This window comes from Lytechinus pictus, chromosome 1 (assembly GCF_037042905.1).
Source record: "Lytechinus pictus isolate F3 Inbred chromosome 1, Lp3.0, whole genome shotgun sequence".
Taxonomy (NCBI): Eukaryota; Metazoa; Echinodermata; class Echinoidea; order Temnopleuroida; family Toxopneustidae; genus Lytechinus; species Lytechinus pictus.
This window is the reverse complement of record NC_087245.1, coordinates 447,609-468,214: the sequence shown is the minus strand read 5'-3', so window position 1 is coordinate 468,214 and position 20,606 is coordinate 447,609. Positions and strand designations below refer to the sequence as shown.

Here is a 20,606-nt window from a genome sequence, read left to right as displayed (position 1 = left end):
TCATATTTTATTTCTGAATAACGTAAATAACCATGGCTAATTTGTAATGAAAACATGGAGGTTTCATAATTTCGGTCTGAAATAATGAAGGCCATGGAGAATGTACAGTATTTAGGGGTCAGATGTCAATGAGCCCTTTCCAAAATATCAGTGGAAATTAAAAAATTGTTGATAACCAAATAACACTTTTTCATATACTGCGATGCATTGCCAAAAGCACTGAAAAAATAAATAAAATCAAGTATATAATTTGAAATGATTTTTATTTTAAGTAGCAGCATTTAATGCATCATTATATCTAAATCAAGGTTGTCATGTCTTTTCTCTCCAGCGATAGGCCACTCACCTCAATTCTATAATAAATACTATAAACTATTAGCTTAATCTTTTGAAAATGGATAGGATAGGTCTAACCCTCATGTCACAGCTAGCATCATCTGAGAGCATTTCCAAACAGCAGAGGGATGATGATGATGATGAAATGAAGGCCATCATTAGAGCTGCAGCTTCTGTCATACATGTAGTAAATTACATATATATCAACTTCAACAAAGGTGAATTCCCGTATTATTATTCATTACCTTTCATCAGTTCATTGCGAACTGCCAGAATATCTTATGCTAATGTTGCAGGAGAAAACTTCATATCTGCTCTCTGCCGTACGTCACCCATGATGCTATTTCTACTAGATATTAGTTTGTACAAGGATCATGTTTTTGGTCCAGAACAACTGATTGCTATCATGCACAAATTAGGCATATAACAATGAAATTCAAAAGGAGATAATAGCTTACAAGTACACATCCATCGACCTAACAAAAGTGCTACAGCACCACTTCCAGTTCTTGAGAATCAAGCTGTGCAACATATCAGTCATAATATAGATCCTGGTCTGATATCCCTTGACAGAACGTAAGGCTTTCATTGAATGGGCCAGATAAAAGTCTTGAAAATGTCAGAAGGTTTTCAAGAGTTCAATTACTCTTTGCTGAAGTTGAGACACTTAACTTCATCTATGACAAATTAGCTGCAGCTCTAATAATTGCCTTGTTTTAATTCTTCGTCATTGTCCCTGGCTATATGAAAATGTTATCGGATGATGCTTGCCCTAAGAGTTAGGCCTATCCTTTCCATTTACAGATTAAGTTATAGTTTTATAGTATTGATTGTAGCATTTGAGGTTAGTGACCTATTGCTACAGAGAAATTAGTACCTTGATTTAGATTTATAAAATGCATATCTAAATGCTACTACTTTAGGTAACTTCACCATTGTCACCATTTCAAATTATATCACACATTATTTTTTTACACTTTTGTCAATCCATTACAGTATATTATAAGAAAAAGTGCTATTTGATCCAATTTTACCTCGGACTTGTATTTGGACATCATAATTGGTCAAGGATTCAACTATTAAATGTGTGTTCTTTTTCCACGCGGGTCAGTCTTTTTTCCATCAGAATCACTATACCTACATGCCACAATCACGTTATATCGACCTATTTACTTAAATTCCCTGACGTTATTGACATAGTTGGTTGACCTTTAACTCCTAAATATATTTTCCATGGCCATTTTTTATCCTTATTTCAGAATGAAATTATTTAATAGATTTCCAATGTTTTCATTACAAATAGTTATCTTTCTTTCTATTATTTACAAATAAAATGTGAATATAATGGATTAATTTCTTTTTTGGGGGGAATCATGCATGGATATATAAATATCTATCAACTTTTGACCTTTGACTTTGGATATTGGATTATTCTGTATGATTATTTTGAGTCTTTTTTATCTTCTTGCAAAAATTGCTTTTTGACATCAAAATCACCCACATGCAGCGTTTTATCTCAGAGATACCTTTATATGATATATAGCCTATGTAAAAAAGTTATTGACCTTTGACCTTGAACTTTATGGATTAATATGCATTCTAGGTGATTAATTACTTTATCTTATTTGACCTTCCTGTAAGAATCTGGGCATTTTGATACAACGATCACCAACCTGTGCCGTTTCATCTCAGAGATACTATTATACAGTACGATACATAATGTAAAAAAAGGTCATTGACCTTTGAAAGGCTTTGACCTTGAATTTTATTGTTTAATGTGCATTCTGGGTACTTAATTCTATTTAATTTGATCTTCCTGTAAGAACCTCTGCATTTTGACACCAAGATCACCAACCTGCACCTTTTCATCTCAGAGATACCATTATACCGTATATGGTATACAATGTAAAAAAAGGTCATTGAGCTTTGAAAGGCTTTGACCTTGAATTTCATTGGTGAATGAGCATTGTAGGTACTTGATTTGATTACGGTATATTTGATCTTTCTGTAAGAACCTCTGCATTTTGACACCAAGATCACCAACCTGCACCTTTTCATCTCAGAGATACCATTATACCGTATATGGTATATAATGTAAAAAAGGTCATTGAACTTTGAAAGGCTTTGACCTTGAATTTCATGGGTGAATGAGCATTGTAGGTACTTGATTTTATTTTATTTGATCTTCTTGTAAGAATCTGTGCATTTTGACACCATGATCACCAACCTGTAATATTTTATCTGGGAGATACCATGATACAGTATATTTAAAAAGGTCATTGACCTTTGACCTTGAAAAAAAGCACTTTCCCCAACCCGTATTCCTCCTAACTTTTTTTTGGTAAATGTTGACACCCATACCTACTCAAATCAGTCAAAAAACCATTTCCAATAATTTTATTCCAGTTGGTTACTAATTACGGGATACTAAAGGGGTGCATTTTCAGAATATAGAAAATACGTGTTTAGCGTGCTTTTCGAGACCCCATGGTCGCGCATGGTATCCACTCGTCAATGGAAGCCCCCCCCCCCCGGGTTCATAACTTAATAACAAGTACAATAAACAATTGACCTATCATTGTAAAGCTTAGAATCTCCTCTTTGAGCTGGTATAACATACAAGATTTTTCATCCACGCACGAGTGAGTAAAAACAATTTGAAGAAAGGATAGAAAAAAAGTCATTTGGCGGGGGTATCAAAATTTCGAAAGGAAAATCATATTCCTATAAAGTTCAATATCTGCTCTTTAATTTGATAGCTAAGTCGCAGAAAATGGTCAAGAAATAACAAAGTTATTATTACTCGAAACAATGCTTCTGTTTCCATAATTTTATGAAACAAACGTGTTTTCACCGGTTTCCCACCTAAGCTATCGCACGGTTAACAAAAGACTTTATATGCATGCATGGCTGATCGTCAACAAAACGGAGTGTTGAGTTAGTCTGAAAGCAATCCTGTAAAACATCTTCATTTCATGAAATTATTTGAATCAATCCTTATTTCAAATAAATAATTTTTTTTAATTGTTTTCTTGAACGTTTTCTGTAATTGAGGTATCAAATTAAAGAGCAGATATTGAACTTGGTAAAAATGTGATTTCCCTATAGAAACTCAGATACCGCCCGCCAAGTGACTTTTTGGTTTCCTTCTTAATTTTTTTTTCTCATGCATGAATGAGGAATAATCTAAGTTATTTCAAATGAAAGAGCTAGGGGACTCTAAACTTTACAATGATAGGTCATTTGTCTATTGTATTTGCGATTAAGGTAGTATATTAACTTTTTAACATTGATAAATCTCGGTTTTTTTTTTGTGGGACGCTGTAGGCCTATAATTGTAAAGGAAGGTTATGGACAATTCCGAGATGATCTTTAGTTTCTCTGATCAGCTTCATAATGCCGTGTGTATAATAATAATAATAATATAGGGTATTTATATTGCGCACATATCCACCTTGTTAGGTGCTCAAGGCGCTCCTATATTACCCGGCTAAGCTAGGCGTTCACAGCGCACACAGCTTCCTTCCTACCGGTACCCATATATAGCCGACCACGATATATGTTTTAGGTTTGCACTTATTTGTTCATCGCGATAGAAAACACTAGGGATATTGACTTTAGGGAACCCCCCCCCCCCCCCTGCATGGCCCCGACTTCGGGCATCGGGCGCTAAACCAGTATAGTCTGCTGGGCAAACCCTTCACCCGAGTTAAGGGTCTGAATGTCCAGCCTACTCATGCCTTGTGTACTGAAGGCTCTTGGAGCAGCAATTAAGTTTTGTATGTGCTAGTCTTTGCGTGGAGGCACACTTGTTGATCAAAGTTCCAATCAGGGTCTGTGCCTGCAGACTACTAACCTGTCTAGATGGGGGAAAATTTGTATTGGTCCAAAGTCCGATGTCACATCATTATATACCCAGACAGTTTCGTTTGATCAAAGAGTGCTTGGTTTGACATTCTTTGAACGCGTCAAGGCATCATTGAATGATCACTACAATAAAGCATGGCTTAATTCTATTCTGGATGTTATCATGTACATCGGTGTAGGAAAGTAACTGATGACGACCAAAGTCCGATGTCACATTACACAACCTTCTTTGTGATTGTGAATGTTATATACCCAGCAAGTTTCGATCAAAAATTTTCTTACACAGAAATCTTTTGACATCACGACAAGGTGCTGGCAGTGACTGAACCATCATGTCTTCTATTCTGGACGCTATCATGTACATCGGTATGGGAAATCTACTCACCACCATCTCTTTATGTCTTCTTATATTCTGGTATATCCGCACCAACTGCTTGATCTCATTCTATTACCGTCTTCCTCCTGGACCACCGGCCATTCCTTATCCTTTCGATGGTCTTTTAGCATTGTTCCCTGGAAAGGATAGGTTTGGACGTCTGATACAACTTAGCAAGAGGTTAGTTTCATACTCCTTCAACTAGTTTAATTATCTTATAGCCCTGTTTAAACCAATACTGAACACAAAATATATAGAGGCTAAACTTCACTTTAGCCCCCCCCCCCCCCCTCCATCCCATCGAGTTGTCCCGGTCGGTTGTGCTTTGATCTCTTATATAAATCTTTGTTTATTGGTTTGTTTTATTTCCGTAATAAAAAAATAATTAAAAAAAAACATAACATACACAAATTACATAATTATAGGCCTCAACTTGAAAAGGTAAAGGTCAAGGTTGTAAAGACATGGTTTGAATTGAAATATTTTAACTCTTCCAATAGACAAATTACAAATGGAATATCAGATTATTAGTAAGGGATTTATATGATATGTATCGGTCTTTTTTTGCATAAACAGCATGATGCAGAGCAAATGTATGATCTATTTATATCATTTTAACATCATTGCATTACAAACGTTTACTCGGCCTTGGTGTCAAGTGGCATGAAAAGAACAAATATTAGCAGGCCCTGGATGACTGAAGACTTGCTACGCATTAAGAAGAAAAAGAGATCATATAAAAAGTTTTTGAATAATAGATAACTAGTCTTGTTAATGAACAGAAGTATAAAAAATTACAGAAATAAAGTGAATGCATTTTTAAGAACCGCACAAAAAATATTTTTATGCACAGTTTGGAGATCTAAATTATGACATTAGAGGCGCATGGAAAAAAATAATAAACTTCAAATAAATCTAAACCTACATTGCTTTACATTTGTACTTTACAAAAGAAAATGGCAAAATGATTAATGAACAAAATATTTCAAATGAATTCAATAGTTTTTTTTATCTCGTGCTGTAATTTAGATAACATACCTCAATAAAATGTCAATTCCCCTTTTAGATAAAACCAAATTCTACCTCATTGTTCGTCAAGTCTACCACTGAGAGTGGACTAATTCAAATTTGCAGGTCTTTTTAAAATACGCGTTCATAGATGTAATGCATGTGTTAAGATTAGTTATGCTATTGCTAAACCCTTGACTTCTATATTATATTCAACGCAATCACCATCGACTGGTAAATTTCATAGCAAAATTAAAATAGCAAATATTATCCCTGCCTTTAAAAAGATGATTGTCATTTATTTCAATACTACCGACCTCTATCTTTGTTGCCATGTATATAAAAATTATTAGAAAAATGTGTTTATAATCGTGTCCAAGTAAAGGACTTGGAAAAAATACAAAATAAAAAGAGTTTGCAAAATAATTCTTGGTTCAGATTATATAGACTATGAAAATTCTCTTACAAAATGTGGATTAGAATGTCTAGAAAGAAGACGAAAAAATATGTGTATGGAGTTTGCTAAATCTCTTTTTAAAAACCCTCACTGTAAAACTGGCTACGAAAAAGGAAAAATGTCTCAATTTCATCAAGAAGTGTTCCAAACTTTGCTCAGTTAAAATGCAAAACGGATCGTTTTAGAAAAAGAGCAACACCATATTTAATTGATTTACTGAATTCTGAAGAAATTCTACTTTCATAGCCTTGAAATCATCTAAAAATTTTGCCATCATTTTAGTCTCCATTTCAATCCAATTACTATTTGAATTTTTAATTGTCTAATATTCATCACTATTTTATATTGTATTTACATTTTTTCCATTCTATCTTATTATATTTAAGGATTTTTTATGTACACACTTGCTCTATAAAAATTAATTATTATCTTTGTACATCACAAATCCTTAATGTACCTATTTAAATTGTAATTATTGCTTTTACCTTTACATGTATGTATGGCTTGTGAACATTTTATTGCAAACATGCTAATTTCAGCCTTTTTGCTGTGTATATAGCATGTATTGTTCTTATACGAAATAAACCATGATTGATAGATCATGATGATTTCCTTTCAAAACATAAAATACTTTCAGATTATTTGGATTCAGACGTAACCATTCACCCACACATGTTTTAATTAATTTGCAGGACAAAGTGTGACAATGGCAATTGAAAACAATAAATTTTGTATTGGAATTTTTATGGATTTTTCAAAAGCCTTCGATATACGGGATACGTGTGATACTCTTTTCAATTTTTTAGAAGCTACCTAGAAACTCGATTGCAATTTACTATGTTAAAAAAAAATCTTCTGATTTCGGCAGTATTTCACGTGGAATGCCACAGGGATCCATTCTCTGTCCGCTACTATTTTTAATTTACATTACTAATCTGACCCAATCTTCCCATGTTTTTCAATATATAATGCATGCTGATGATTCTCAGTTATTCACAGTCTGGTTTGGAAAATGTTGACTACAACATATTAATGAAGAACTACAAAATAAAATGTTTCAAAATGTTTTAATGCGAACAGACTTTTGCTCAATCTTAGTGATTTTTTTTTGTATATTTCATAATAAGAATTGCAGGTCAAGATCCTTTATGAAATACCTTTAGGTATCAACTCCATACCTCGAAAATCACATGTTATTTTAGTATTATCAGATTGTAATCTTCGATGGGATGCACTAAATCATAATGCTGTAACTTCTGAACGGAATTATTTTTAGATGTAATATTTGCTAGGTGGTCTTTAACACTCATTAGTCAACTCCTGGGAAAAAATGAGATTGATCGGTTGTGTCCTGCATTAGTAATCAAAGATTGAATTAAAAATGACCATTCTTGAAAGTTACAAGAGTCGTTTCTCAGATTGTGTATTAAATACAAAGTTGTTTTTTGGTGAATTTTATGGTGTTTATGCTGTACTACTATCCATCATTTAGCCACTCCACAATAAAATTAATATCGTATGTTCATGATTGAGTGAGCACAGTTTTTTGTGACGTATCATCATAAAGTTTATGGTAGTATCCTCTGTAACTTGTTAAAACATTAAAAAACTGGAAAATGTCAGTGACTCCCCTCCCCCACACTTTTAGAAAAATTATCCTATAAAAGAAGTTCATGCATCATAGTCTCGAGAACACCTTTAATCTTACTAGATTGCGTAACCTTACATTATATCATGTAAAATTACACATGTTACAGAAAATTGGTATTTGGTGTATGGAACCTTAAAAATTTCCTTAAATAAAACATCCTTTTCCCCTTTTTAAACAGACCTGTCCTGTTAAATTGTAGAAAAATTCCTGTTTTATGAATTTACAGAATGGTTCTGTTATTGCTTTCTGCAAAATATTGGGGTTTTTTCCTGCCAAATCAGGGTTTTTTAACAGTGCACTTTCAAATCCTGGATCCACCACTGATTTTTCCATAAATTCAACTGCTCCTGAGAAATTGTTAGGAAAAGAATAAATTTATGCACTAAAAAAAGTATTTATTCCTAAGTTTTCGAGTGTGCTCTCTCAAACATGAACGTGTAAAAAGTTCTGAAAGTGTGTGGTGATAAAAATGATGGATGATAACAACAACAACAGCAATTAAGTCACATTTGAAGCCGAATTTGCCCCCATTATTCACTTTATAACCCCTCAAAATGTGTCTGTGACATTGAAAATGCCTCTTTTCCCCATTTGATGCGTGCTCACTCATCCATGAATATACAAATCCTTTTTTGCTTAGAATTCTCCCCAAAAGTTGATAAACATTACTGCCAAAATAATGATACTGCTAAAGACAGCTTTGAAAAAAGTTCCACCATATTGAATAAGGGAATACTTACTCTTAAACGTATGCACCCATAGTGTACACAATGTCTATGAGAGAGGAAGTACAAAAATTAACAAATTGAAGTAAGGGTTTGTTTTATGAACGGTTTTTGTTACTCCTGCCAAGAGTTTTTTCATAAAACTTCGCGCATGGCTTGAAGTTCAGAGTGACACTATCCAAAAGGCGCGTACACCAAAATAGCCATTCGATACGGCACAGAGTGGGACCAAGGCCTTGAACTTTCTTCTCATTTGCATAATTTTCGAATATTGTGTGCTCACTGAAGCATTAACATCGGGATTTTCATAAAAATCAAATCAAATAAACTATGTAAGAAGGTTTTTGACAGATATTTATTTATAGTTAGCAATTGCATTTTTTCCAATAATGTTTTAAAAAAGAGCTAATCACATTCCACAATTTATTCATTCAGGCGTGAATGTTTAATTAAACGTCTTTGAATCATTGAAGCATGTTAATTGGTCATGAACATAACGAAAAATGTTGAGAAGAGATAAAATTTCAGTTACCAAATTGAAACAATAGCGGCCAATGATATTTGAAAATTGTATTTTGGTTTTCATTGAATGTTCATTGAACCGTGAAATGATGAAAATTGTTGAAGATACTCTTCCCAAAAACAATTGTCATCGTATTCGATCATTTTTATCCGTAGAAATGTGTAAACAATCCAATTATAGCAAATTTTGACTTGTGTTTATTCAACCGTGAAATGTAGATTTTTTTTTTTTTAGAAAGTACCTTTTTACAAGCCTTTTGACTTTTTCATGATGAGAATGTGGAATTCGTTCCAATAAACTGCAATCAAAGTCACGATATTTTGCTTGTGACGTTTATAAAGTGACAATGTTGCTTTCTGGCAGTGCTCACTGAAAGCATGACATAAAATACGTCCGTAACATTCATAAAATTACCTCCATGTACACGCTCATGTAAAAATATATAAACTCTCAGTGGTTCGGAAATTATGGATGTTTGTTTAAGGGGACTTGCTTTTTTTTTTGTGTAGATTCATAACAAAGAAAGTCTCAAAATTAATTGGTATTATGCGTAAATCAAATGTTAATGTGTCATTGTCCATGTTGTTTATATTTTTTACTGCATGCAACTCCCTCATATTTGAGTTACTGTGTAGTTGTATGGGGAAATTCAGCTCACGGTAAACTAATTTACATTTTTTTTAGGTTGCAAAAGTATGCCTTACGTATATGTGCAGGTAGTGAATATTATGCCCACTCTGCTCCTTTATTTTTCCGCTTAAAAACTTTAATTTTTTATTTATTCAATTATCATATCACGTTGCTTGGCTTCCAGTACTTTTAAGATTTATTGCCAAATAATATATTATCCATATTCTTAATTAACAATCAAATTCATTCTCATGAAACTAGACTCCATAACTTATTTCATTTATGGAAAGTAAAAACCTCTCTATCAAAAAAATATGCATAGAAATACCCAACCAATAATTTGGAACAAGATACAATTGACCATGCGTTTAATAAAATCCAATTCAACTTTAAAAAAATTGCTAAAATTTCATTTGTATTTAAACTATCGATGATAATTCATCGACCCTATTTGTCTTGTTTAGTGTTTTTTGTCTCGCCTGCATAGCAGAGCGAGACTATAGGCGCCGCTTTTCCGACGGCGGCGGCGGCGCGCCGCGGCGGCGTTAACATCAAATCTTAACCTAAGGTTTAGTTTTTGAAATGACATCATAACTTAGAAAGTATATGGACCTAGTTCATGAAACTTAAACATAAGGTTAATCAAGTATTACTGAACATCCTGCCTGAGTTTCAGGTCACATGGTCAAGGTCAAAGGTCATTTAGGGTCAATGAACTTAGACCATGTTGGGAAAATTATTTTCAAAATCTTAACCGAAGGTTAAGTTTTTGAAATGACATCATAACTTAGAAAGTATATGGACCTATTTCATGAAACTTGGGCACAAGGTTAATCAAGTATTAGTAAACATCCTGCTCGAGTTTCAGGTCACGTGACCAAGGTCAAAGGTCATTTAGGGTCAATGAACTTTGGTCAAGTTGGGGGTATTTGTTGAATTACTATCATAACTTTGAACATTTATGGATCTAGTCCATGAAACTTGGACATAAGAGTAATCAAGTATCACTGAACATCCTGTACGAGTTTCAGGTCACATGACCATGGTCAAAGGTCATTAAAGGTCAATGAACTTTGGCCGTGTTGGGGGTATTTGTTGAGTTACCATCCTAACTGTGAAAGTTTATGGATCTAGTTCATAAAACTTGGGATATAAGAGTAATCAACTGGGCGTTGTGGCGTGCGCCTGTAATCCAAGCTGTGGGGAAGTTACAAATTGATGCAGAGGTTCGAGCCCTGGTCACGTCTTTCGGATGGTGACGTTAAAGGTCGGTCCCAGACGTAAATAATCATATCTGATTGATACACGTCTGACAAAACTCAAATACACACACAATCAAGCATCACTGAACATCCCCTGTGAGTTTCAGGTCACAAAACCAAGTCAAAGGTCAGTTAAGGTCAATAAACTTAGGCCATGTTGGGGTAATTGTTGAAGTGCCATCATAACTTTGAAAGTTTATGGATAGAGTGAATGAAATGTGGACATGGGTGTAGTTGACAGTCTTAAGTCTCCTTTCAAATGTCATTTATGGTCAATGAACGTGGTATTATGTCATTATATGAATGATGTTTTTGTGAATGATTATTTTATAGTAGTTAGCACTGCTGCTATATTAAATTGCGTAATGCAGGCGAGACTGCCAGAGGCGTTCCACTTGTTTTGTCTGTTGTTAGTTGTTGTTTTATTCTTTAAAGGTCAAGTCCACCCCAGGAAAATGCTGACTTGAATAAATAGAGAAAAATCAAACTTGCATAGTGCTGAAAATTTCATCAAAATCGGATGTAAAATAAGAAAGTTATGACATTTTAAAGTTTCGCTTATTTTTCACAAAACAGTGATATGCACAACTATAGGTGAGTCAGTCGATGATGTCCATCACTCACTATTTCTTTTGTTTTTTATTGTTTGAATTATACATATTTCATTTTTTATAGGTTTGACAATAAGGACCAACTTGACTGAAACATAGTATTAAACAATGCTAATGACACATGTTCAGGGGGGAATTAATCATTGTATTACTTGACAATGAGGATAAAATTAGAATATTTCATATAATAAAATACAAAAAAAATAGTGAGTGGATGATGTCATAGTCTCCTCATTTGCATACCAGCCAGGATGTACATATAACTGTTTTGTGAAATTAAGCGAAACTTAAAAATGTCATAACTTTCTTATTTTACATCCGATTTTGATGACATTTTCAGTGTTATGCTTGTTGGATTTTCCTCTTTTTATTCAAATCAACTTTTTGTTGGGGTGGACTTATCCTTTAACTTTCTGATGTATAATCTTCGTTCTAAAATATTAATGCGAATTATATATATTTTCGTGAGAACTTTCATTTTGTAAAGCCATATCATGCTTTTCCAAAGGTTCTCCTTTTCCATTATCAATCTTTTGTAAATGATGAACATTCTTGATGATATATTGTTTACATGATCATTGTTTGTAATAATTGTGTGAATATATTGCTTGTGAGAACGGAATAAATAAATGATCAATTCAATTTAAAAAAAATAGTAGCTGCAATAATATAATGCTGCTGGTTTACCATGGAGCCAGATTACTTGATTAATGGATATGATTTCCATTATGAATAGGGAGTTAGCCATCAAAAATAAATACAAAGACCAATTTCATATAACCCACACTAACCCCCCCCCTCGTTACAAATCATTGACTTCATTTCAATTGGCACATCCAAGAAAAAAAAAGAATCGAAAGTGGTGACAATACGCACAATCTGTTAAATTCATGTGCAGCTCTATAAGAGAAAGATCTTTTTACACTTAGGTCTGGGCAAACATTATATTATTATTCTCACTTCTATGAGGGTAAGGAGTAGCTTTTATGTCATGTATGTGAAACACATTTTTCATATTATTCAATTGTAATGTTATTAATAATAAGTGTATTGTCTCTTTTGAATAGTGTCCCAACCCAGAATAGAATGAATTTGAGAGATAGAAGTGTGTGACTTCAAGATTATTGTCTTTAGATCCTTAAAGTTCAGTTTGTTCAAACGATAAAATCTTAGAGATTATAATGGATTTATCATACCTTTACTTTCCATTGCAGATATGGTGACATCGTTTGTCTCCAGCTTGGCTCCAGGATCTTGACCATGATTTCCAGCCCAGGGCTAGTTAAAGAACTCCTGGTCAAACAAGCTGATGCCACTTCTAACAGACGACCACCTCCCTTCTTTTCTCATATCATAGATTATACAGGTATCTGCTAATGTTTTGCCTGATGTGGTTTTCAATGTTCATTCTTTCCTTGTTACATGGAAATACTATATTTTCATAACTTTATTCGCAATATCTTTGTTCACTTGGTAACCCTTTTCAATTCAATGTTATTTTTTATCATCTTATACGTCTTGTAACGTCTTATATATAAAGTTCAATATATAACAAATAAAAAATTATGTTTCTTTGTGTTAGCAATATTGTTTCATCGATGTCATTATAACTTAAAATTCGACAGTTGTGCCTAAGAACCAAATTGATCGATGCTTTATTTCTTTACAATGGTTCAAATTCCTTTCTTTTTCTGATTAGGGGGCATCCTATTCACTGATGGGGAACCGTGGCAAGAACTCCGTCGATTTAGTCTCTCTGCTCTCCGTAACTTTGGCATGGGTCGGAAGGGCATCGAGTCAAGGATACAAGATGAAGCACACATCCTCTGTAATGCATTATCCCAACAGTCAGGAGAAGCGTTCGACGTTATGCATCTTACCAATGCTGCCGTATCCAACATCATCTGCAGTATCACATTCGGGAGGCGTATGGAGTATGATGATCCTGTTTTCATTGATACGATCAAGAGACTTAGAAACCTAACAGGTGGAATGGGGATAACCCCCATCATTCGTGAGCTAGTTTTAAGATTCCCTATTCTCCTCAAGACACCTTTATTAAAGATGCCCAAAGAAAACATATTAGGCATAAAGGTAAGAAAAAAAATCAGTGGTCGTACCTACAGCTGTTTAAATATACAGAAAATGACAAATTGTCGCAAAATAATATGAAAAATAAGCATTTCCGAAATAATGAAATAATAAAATAAAGACCCTCCTGTGTTTTCTACTGAACATTGCAAGATATATTTCTTAATTTTCAATAGTTTGGTCGTGACTTGAAGAAAGGGGGACAGTGTAATGTGCCTGTGAAAACAGTTGATTTTGTGTACGTAGTAGTCTATGGGAAAGGTTCGTCTCCCCCCCCCCCCCGGACTTTCATTTCTAATATGGAGATCCTTATACCATGTTTTAAAACACTGAGCCGTGTATACGTCGAATTTTCCAATATTTATAACACTTTTTTTATTTAGAATTTTATCAATGCGGAGGTGAGAGAACACATTGAGAGCTACGACTCCACAGACATCCGGGACATCATTGATATGTACCTCACTGAAGCAGACCGATTGGATGAAATCAAGGCCACCAAACCGTACATAACTAAAGACGATATCTGGATGTGTGTTTTCGATCTGTTCTTTGCAGGAACCGAGACGACATCTTCTTCATTACTTTGGTTTATTCTCGTTATGGCAAGCAAACCCGATGTACAAAATAAGGTGAACACCCCCACACACACACTCACACATATATACCGTGTGAGTAAACAAAAACCAAAATGACACCTCACAATTCCGACACTTATAAGTAATATGTCATGAACACATAATCATTTACTATGGCTGGAAAGAGTATCTCCTCCCAAATAATTTGATACTTTGTGTGGAAATGTTTTCACGCTTTAATAATGAGTAGGTATTCTTTGCAGTGATGCAAATTTTGATTTGCATCACTGTATAGTGATTGTATAATTCACTACATAATATCATGGAGGTAGATAGTCTAGACAGCATAATGTCAATACCCCCTTCTCAGAACCATCACTTTGATGTCCATTCCCCTTCTAAGAACCCTTATTCATTAATTTAATGCAAGCCAATAAAATCCTTATTGTTAATAGTTCAAACAACTCGTAATCAGAGAACAAAGAACTGCCTCCCCCTTCCCAATAATTAAACCCCCCTTCTGTCCTATACCCAAACCCTTGGATTATAATTTGTGTTGAAGCTTGATTATATATGGGTGCACACCCAAGGGTTGAATGTTAGAAAAGTTGAGATCATCACAGAGTTAAGATCTACATCTACATTACGATATTTTTTTCAACTCTAGATGTGACACTGCTGGAGATTGATTATTAAAGTTTCTTGATTAAATTGTACATGGAACATTCCTGTGTCATCAGCATCATTGATGCTCCCAATCTGAAATAAACGATCCCAACATAACAGTATTTGCAAATCTCTTTTCAATGAAATTTACTTGAGAATCGATACTAAAAATTGTTTATTAAACAATAGTAAAGTAAATTATTGTAAAGTTTTTTTAATGGATTTTAATGGATTTTTTAATTATGCAATCATTGACACCTCGATTCATTCATTGCAGTCATGCCTTACTTTGGCGCAAATCAATATTTACATCAATGCAAGGAATACCTCTTGATTATCCAAGCGTTAACACATACGGTATCAAATTATTTGAGAGAACAGGCTCTTTCAGGCCATTATGTGTTCATGACAGTAAATTGCAAATTCGCATATTGTCACCTCGTTCACTTATCACATCGTCTAATATACCTATATTTAGTGTAATGATATTCCTTGAAAAACATTTGTCTGACAATCATATCCATTTAGTCCAATAATAAATGTGTCTTATCATCACTTTCATCTATGACCATTTCGTCTCATAACCAGTTGGTCTAATACACATTTTCTCTTTTTGTCCAATTAGACATAGATGGCGATTGGACCAACTGGTTATTATATAAACGAAATGGTCAGTTAACGAAATGGCGATTAGAGCATGTGGATAGTGGACAAACTGATGGTAGACCAAACAAAAACGTTGACATGCACGTTTTCGTACGTGAGATAATGTATCTCGCCATGTTGACATAAGGTTGGCGACATGGCGAGATATCTCGCCATCGTTACAAGTCGATGGCACCAGGATATACGGGGGGGCGGGGTCAATTTGACGTAAGGTTGACATAATGTTGACATAAGGTTGGCGACATGGCGAGATATCTCGCCATCGCTACAAGTCGATGGCACCAGGATATACGGGGGGGCGGGGTCAATTTGACGTAAGGTTGACATAATGTTGACATAAGGTTGGCGACATGGCGAGATAAATTATCTCGCCATCACTACAAGTCGATGGCACGTTAACCCTATCTTAACTGGGCTATTTCAGACCAGGATATACGGGGGGGGGGTCAATTTGACCCCCCTCAGATCTCGGCCGCTGATTGCGCGATCGCCGCAAAGATTTGCACGCGCGTAGAGCCGGATGTAAACTACAAGACTCTATAGTAAAATTTTCAAAAAATAATTGTTTATACTTATTATCAATTAATTATGCAAATGCGCGTATGAAATTTGCCCTAAATTTGTTTTTTGTGTATGATTTTGCTTTTAACTCAATTTATATAGCTAATAGAATGGTATTGTTTTAGAGTATCAATTACATATACAAATGTCTCCAAAAAAATGCAAAAATATAATTGATTTCTTATGTATTTCATTGTTTTATAAATTCTTATGTATTTCTTTGTTGTTTCAAACCTTTGTTTTTGTTGTTTTTCTGATGAAATTTGTCGGGGACCCTTTTGCGATCATAAATTGCATAAAATAAATCCATTTAAACCAACAAAAGTAAAAATAGTCATACATTTCTGATTTTTGGTTGATAAAACATAATTTGCATTGACTTTGTACGCGGAATCACGTTATTGAGCAATTTTGGGTGTGACATGCACTTACGAAATGTTGCGTAATTTCGGAACCGCGTACCCGGGCGTCGCAAGTTTGGTCCCTATAATATATGCAAGAGACTTGAAAGTAAAAAGTCAGCGAGCTTCGCGTTAAAATTTTTCGCGCGACGGCGTAGTGACGAAAATTGTCAGGGGGTCAAATTGACCCCCCCCCCTTAAGGGTTAAAGCTTCCGTATTATCATTTTACAGTAATCGTCGTCATCATCATCACCACATGCACATTTATCTAAGATTTGTGTGAACAATCAAGTTGTGGCACTCGTCGCTTGTGGGCCTAATGGCCGAATGTCGGGGGTTTCATAAGAATAATATGATTATGAAGAATATAACGAAAATTTTCTAATGTAGGTTGTGTGGATACGTATCTGGTAAACATGTTCAGGCATAAATGGGTTTATTCTGAATGTTGTTAGCCCATCTGGAGACAGACTTATGGTTTTAGACCGAGAGTCCGATTACTTATAAACCCAGTATTATACGAAAGACCTTTCTGCCCGGCCTTTCTGCAAGCTCTATACTGAAAATTTATGGAAATTTAAAAGTGCCACCAAGATGTTCTGATAAACATTTCGTCATGTCTACACCTCTTACAATGGGAAAAGAATTATATTACGAGATCTCGGATCTCGCCATGCCTGCATCTTGAATAAAGGATGACGTGATCATAGATCTTGTCATGTCTACATCCCGTGGGAGGGATTTCCATGCAGATGAAAAGATCTTAGATCTCGATCGTCATGTCTACACCCAGTGGAAGAGACAAGATCTCGGATCTCGTCATATCTACATCTTGTAGGTAGACTGAGATGATGAGATGACAAGATATCGGATTCAAGATCTTATCATCTGATTACCTCTTCCACTTGATGTAGACATGCCGATATCCAAGATATTCTCATCTGATCACCTCTTCTAAAATATGTAGACATGTTGAGATCCAAGATCTTGCCATCTGATAATCTCTTCTAAAAGATGTAGACATGTCGAAAACCAAGATCTTGTCATCTGATAATCTCTTCTAAAAGATGTAGACATGACGAGACCCAAGATCTTGTCATCTGATCATCTCTTCTAAAAGATGTAGACATGATGAGACCCAAGATCTTGTGATCTGATCATCTCTTCTAAAAGATGTAGACATGACGAGACCCAAGATCTTGTCATCTGATAATCTCTTCTAAAAGATGTAGACATGACGAGACCCAAGATCTTGTCATCTGATCATCTATCACACTAGCCTCTTGTCGAGGCCCTGTCGGCTGCTTTCCGAGCGAACTTGGCGAAGCAAGGGAGAGAGCGAAGCAGAGCGCCAGGCCTAATTCGCTTCGCCAATTAGGAAATCCCTCGCTTCGCTCGGGAAGCAGCCGCCAGGCGGGCCGCCAGGGCCTCGACAAGAGGTTACTATATCACACGGGATGTAGACATGACGAGATCCAAGATCTCGTCATCTTATCCTTTTCCCTAAGAGATGTAGGCATATGACGAGATAATTATATGAACATCTGGGTGGCACATTTAAGCTTCCATATCTCTCCCACGGGATGTAGATATGACGATATCTAAGTTCACGTCATCTGATCATCCCTCTTACACGATGCAGACATGACGAGATCCAAGATCTCGTCATCTCATCTTTTTCCCTAAGAGATGTAGACATGACGAGAGGATTATCTGAACTTCTGGGTGCACTTTTAAGCTTTTATACCAGCGTTTTCATGATTTATAATTATGACAGGTTATGAGTGAGATCGATCGTGTTGTTGGTCGGGAGAGGGCTCCGTGCTACGACGATCGCAAGGACATGCCGTATGTAGACGCAACTATAACAGAGGTCCTCCGGTTTCGACCTGTTGCACCGCTAGGAGTGGGACATGTGACCGACAAAGACGTCAAAATCAGAGAATACACCATTCCAAAACATACAGAGATTCTTATTAATATCCTTGCCATTCACCTGGATCCAAACCTGTGGGACAAACCAGAAGAGTTTAACCCTGAACGTTTCCTAAGTGAAGATGGGAAGACTGTCATCAAACAGGATGCATTCACTGTATTTGGAGCAGGTAATGTGCTGACTTGAGATCACTCATCATTAACAAACACAAATTTTCTAGGATCTATTCGTTACTTTTATGCATATAATGTCCTTTGTGTTGGTAAGGGGACCAAACCGTGTACAAAAACTTGAAAATGACCTTAGGATTGTGATTTTTGGCATGGTCAGCCCCTCCCCCCCCCCCCCACTTTTGGCTCATTGCAGCCCTCCCACTTTGAAAACCATTCAGCGGCCCCTGAGTATAATCTCTATACCCAAAAGAAGGGGGGAGTGATAGGCCTACTCATGATGGTCCCAATTAAAGTGATTGGTTAACATTGGTTTGACTTTAAAAAAAATCTGAGCTAGAAGGTCACACTTGTCACCTGTGTCTGTGATATGTTACAAAAATGAAGCCCATTAAAAAAAATTGCGTTCGAAAATAATTATTTAGTGCTTCAAAAATTGAAATATAAAGTGACCGAAAACACCATCTTTATTTCATCCCATACACTTATGTGTACTATTTAGGCGTCTATAAGACGCCTATTTACAAAATCGGGGTTTGCCTTGTAGTTTTAGCTTTTCATTCTCAATAATGGTTGTTTTCAGGGTTTATTAGTTCTAATACATGTACTTGTACACATGTTTCGTCTTGGTTTGAGAATTTTTTTAATCGGCTGCTCACAAAGTTAAACAATACCTTTAAGTGCTCGATTACGCGGGCATGTATGTCATGATTGTGTGTAGTAGGTGTTCTTGACTTGTCTGTCATGAATGTTAGAGAAGTGACGAGGCGCAGTAGCCACTCTGATGATTGTGCAATACTTCAAAACACATTGTTTTCATGATGATTTGTTTGGCTCATTGACTTTTATCATTTTCTTGTTATTTTATTTTTGTTAATTGTCAGGTCGACGTGTGTGCCTTGGGGAGCAACTTGCCCGGATGGAGTTTTTCCTCTTCGCGACAACCCTCATGCAACAATTTCAATTTCAATTGCCTGAAGGTGATTCAGCTGACTTTGGCTTTGAACATTGTCTTGGTACCGTTGCTCCAAAGAGATATAAAGTCTTAGCCCATGAACGATAATTCTAGTTTGGTTTGTTTTTCCTTCAAAGATTCTTAAGCACGAAGGCAAATAGACTAGGCTGACAGGACTTCAAAGAATATTCAACTCAATTCAATTCATTTCAAGGTTTATCAAAAACAAGAGTTGCAACCAAATGGCTAAATATTGGCCATGTATGCAAAATACAAATATTCAATAGATCACTACATATTTCAAACATTAAAAACAGCAACATTTGTAAGTACTTAGAATCTGAGATAAAAATGTTTTAATTGCGGTAGTTCGTATTTCTCCGTTTCCTCAATGGAAAAGTATATATTTCAAGTTTCAAGTTCAAGTTTATTTTCAATTCTACAAAACATTAAACATGTCATGAATGAAGTATTGAAATGCAGAACTGAGGTGATTTATTAAAAAGCGCACTGATCACCTGTGAAACATTATGTACAGTGCAATTAAAATACATAAGAATACATATCGTGTAAGCGAACAGAATAGGAGAGAAGAAAGTGTAGAGGGCTGAAATTTACGGAATAGAATTAAGAAAAACGGCAGAGCTGGTATATTGAAAATATCGCATACATCCGTAATTCCGAAGGCGAAGCTTCGTTATTCCGAAGGTTCGTATTTCCGAAGGTTCGTTATTCCGATCAAGGTTCGTATTTCCGAAGGTTCGTTAATCCGAAAACGAAATGAGGTTCGTAATTCCGAAGGTTCGTTAGTCCGAAAACGAAATGAGGTTCGTAATTCCGAAGGTTCGTTAGTCCGAAAACGAAATAAGGTTCGTTAATCCAAAAATTAAATAAGGTTCGTATTTCCGAAAATGAAATTAATCATTTTGGTAACAAGAACGGTGTTGTCCTTACATGATAACATGATATTATGCAATATTAATAGTAATAACGAACGATGATACATGTGTGTGTTGTGGCCAAAGCATGTATTGCATTAAGAATAGGCGCCCGGATCAAGCATAGGGTTAATTTCGGTTTTATCTGATCAATAATTGCTGCCTAAGCAAATGGTATAAGGATGTAGGGGATTAAG

At 35.3% G+C, this 20,606-nt stretch overlaps 1 protein-coding gene across 1 annotated transcript; it reads left to right on the top strand.

Annotated features, from left to right (window-relative positions):
• The first annotated feature begins 3,846 nt into the window (after positions 1 to 3,846).
• Positions 3,847 to 19,940, top strand: LOC129255413 (cytochrome P450 2C15-like). Its single transcript, XM_054893768.2, has 6 exons — positions 3,847 to 4,759; positions 12,661 to 12,812; positions 13,146 to 13,540; positions 13,921 to 14,169; positions 18,188 to 18,515; positions 19,401 to 19,940. Exons 1-6 carry the CDS (start codon positions 4,536 to 4,538, stop codon positions 19,577 to 19,579), a joined length of 1,527 nt encoding a protein of 508 aa, XP_054749743.1. The 5' UTR covers positions 3,847 to 4,535; the 3' UTR covers positions 19,580 to 19,940.
• The last annotated feature ends 666 nt before the right edge of the window (positions 19,941 to 20,606 follow it).

Coding starts and splice junctions, on each gene's coding strand:
- LOC129255413 (XM_054893768.2), top strand. CDS start 4,536: ATGTCTTCTATTCTGGACGCTATCATGTACATCGGTATGGGAAATCTA. Junction 13,541..13,920: donor AAAACATATTAGGCATAAAG/GTAAGAAAAAAA, acceptor TTTTTTATTTAG/AATTTTATCAATGCGGAGGT. Junction 14,170..18,187: donor AACCCGATGTACAAAATAAG/GTGAACACCCCC, acceptor TAATTATGACAG/GTTATGAGTGAGATCGATCG.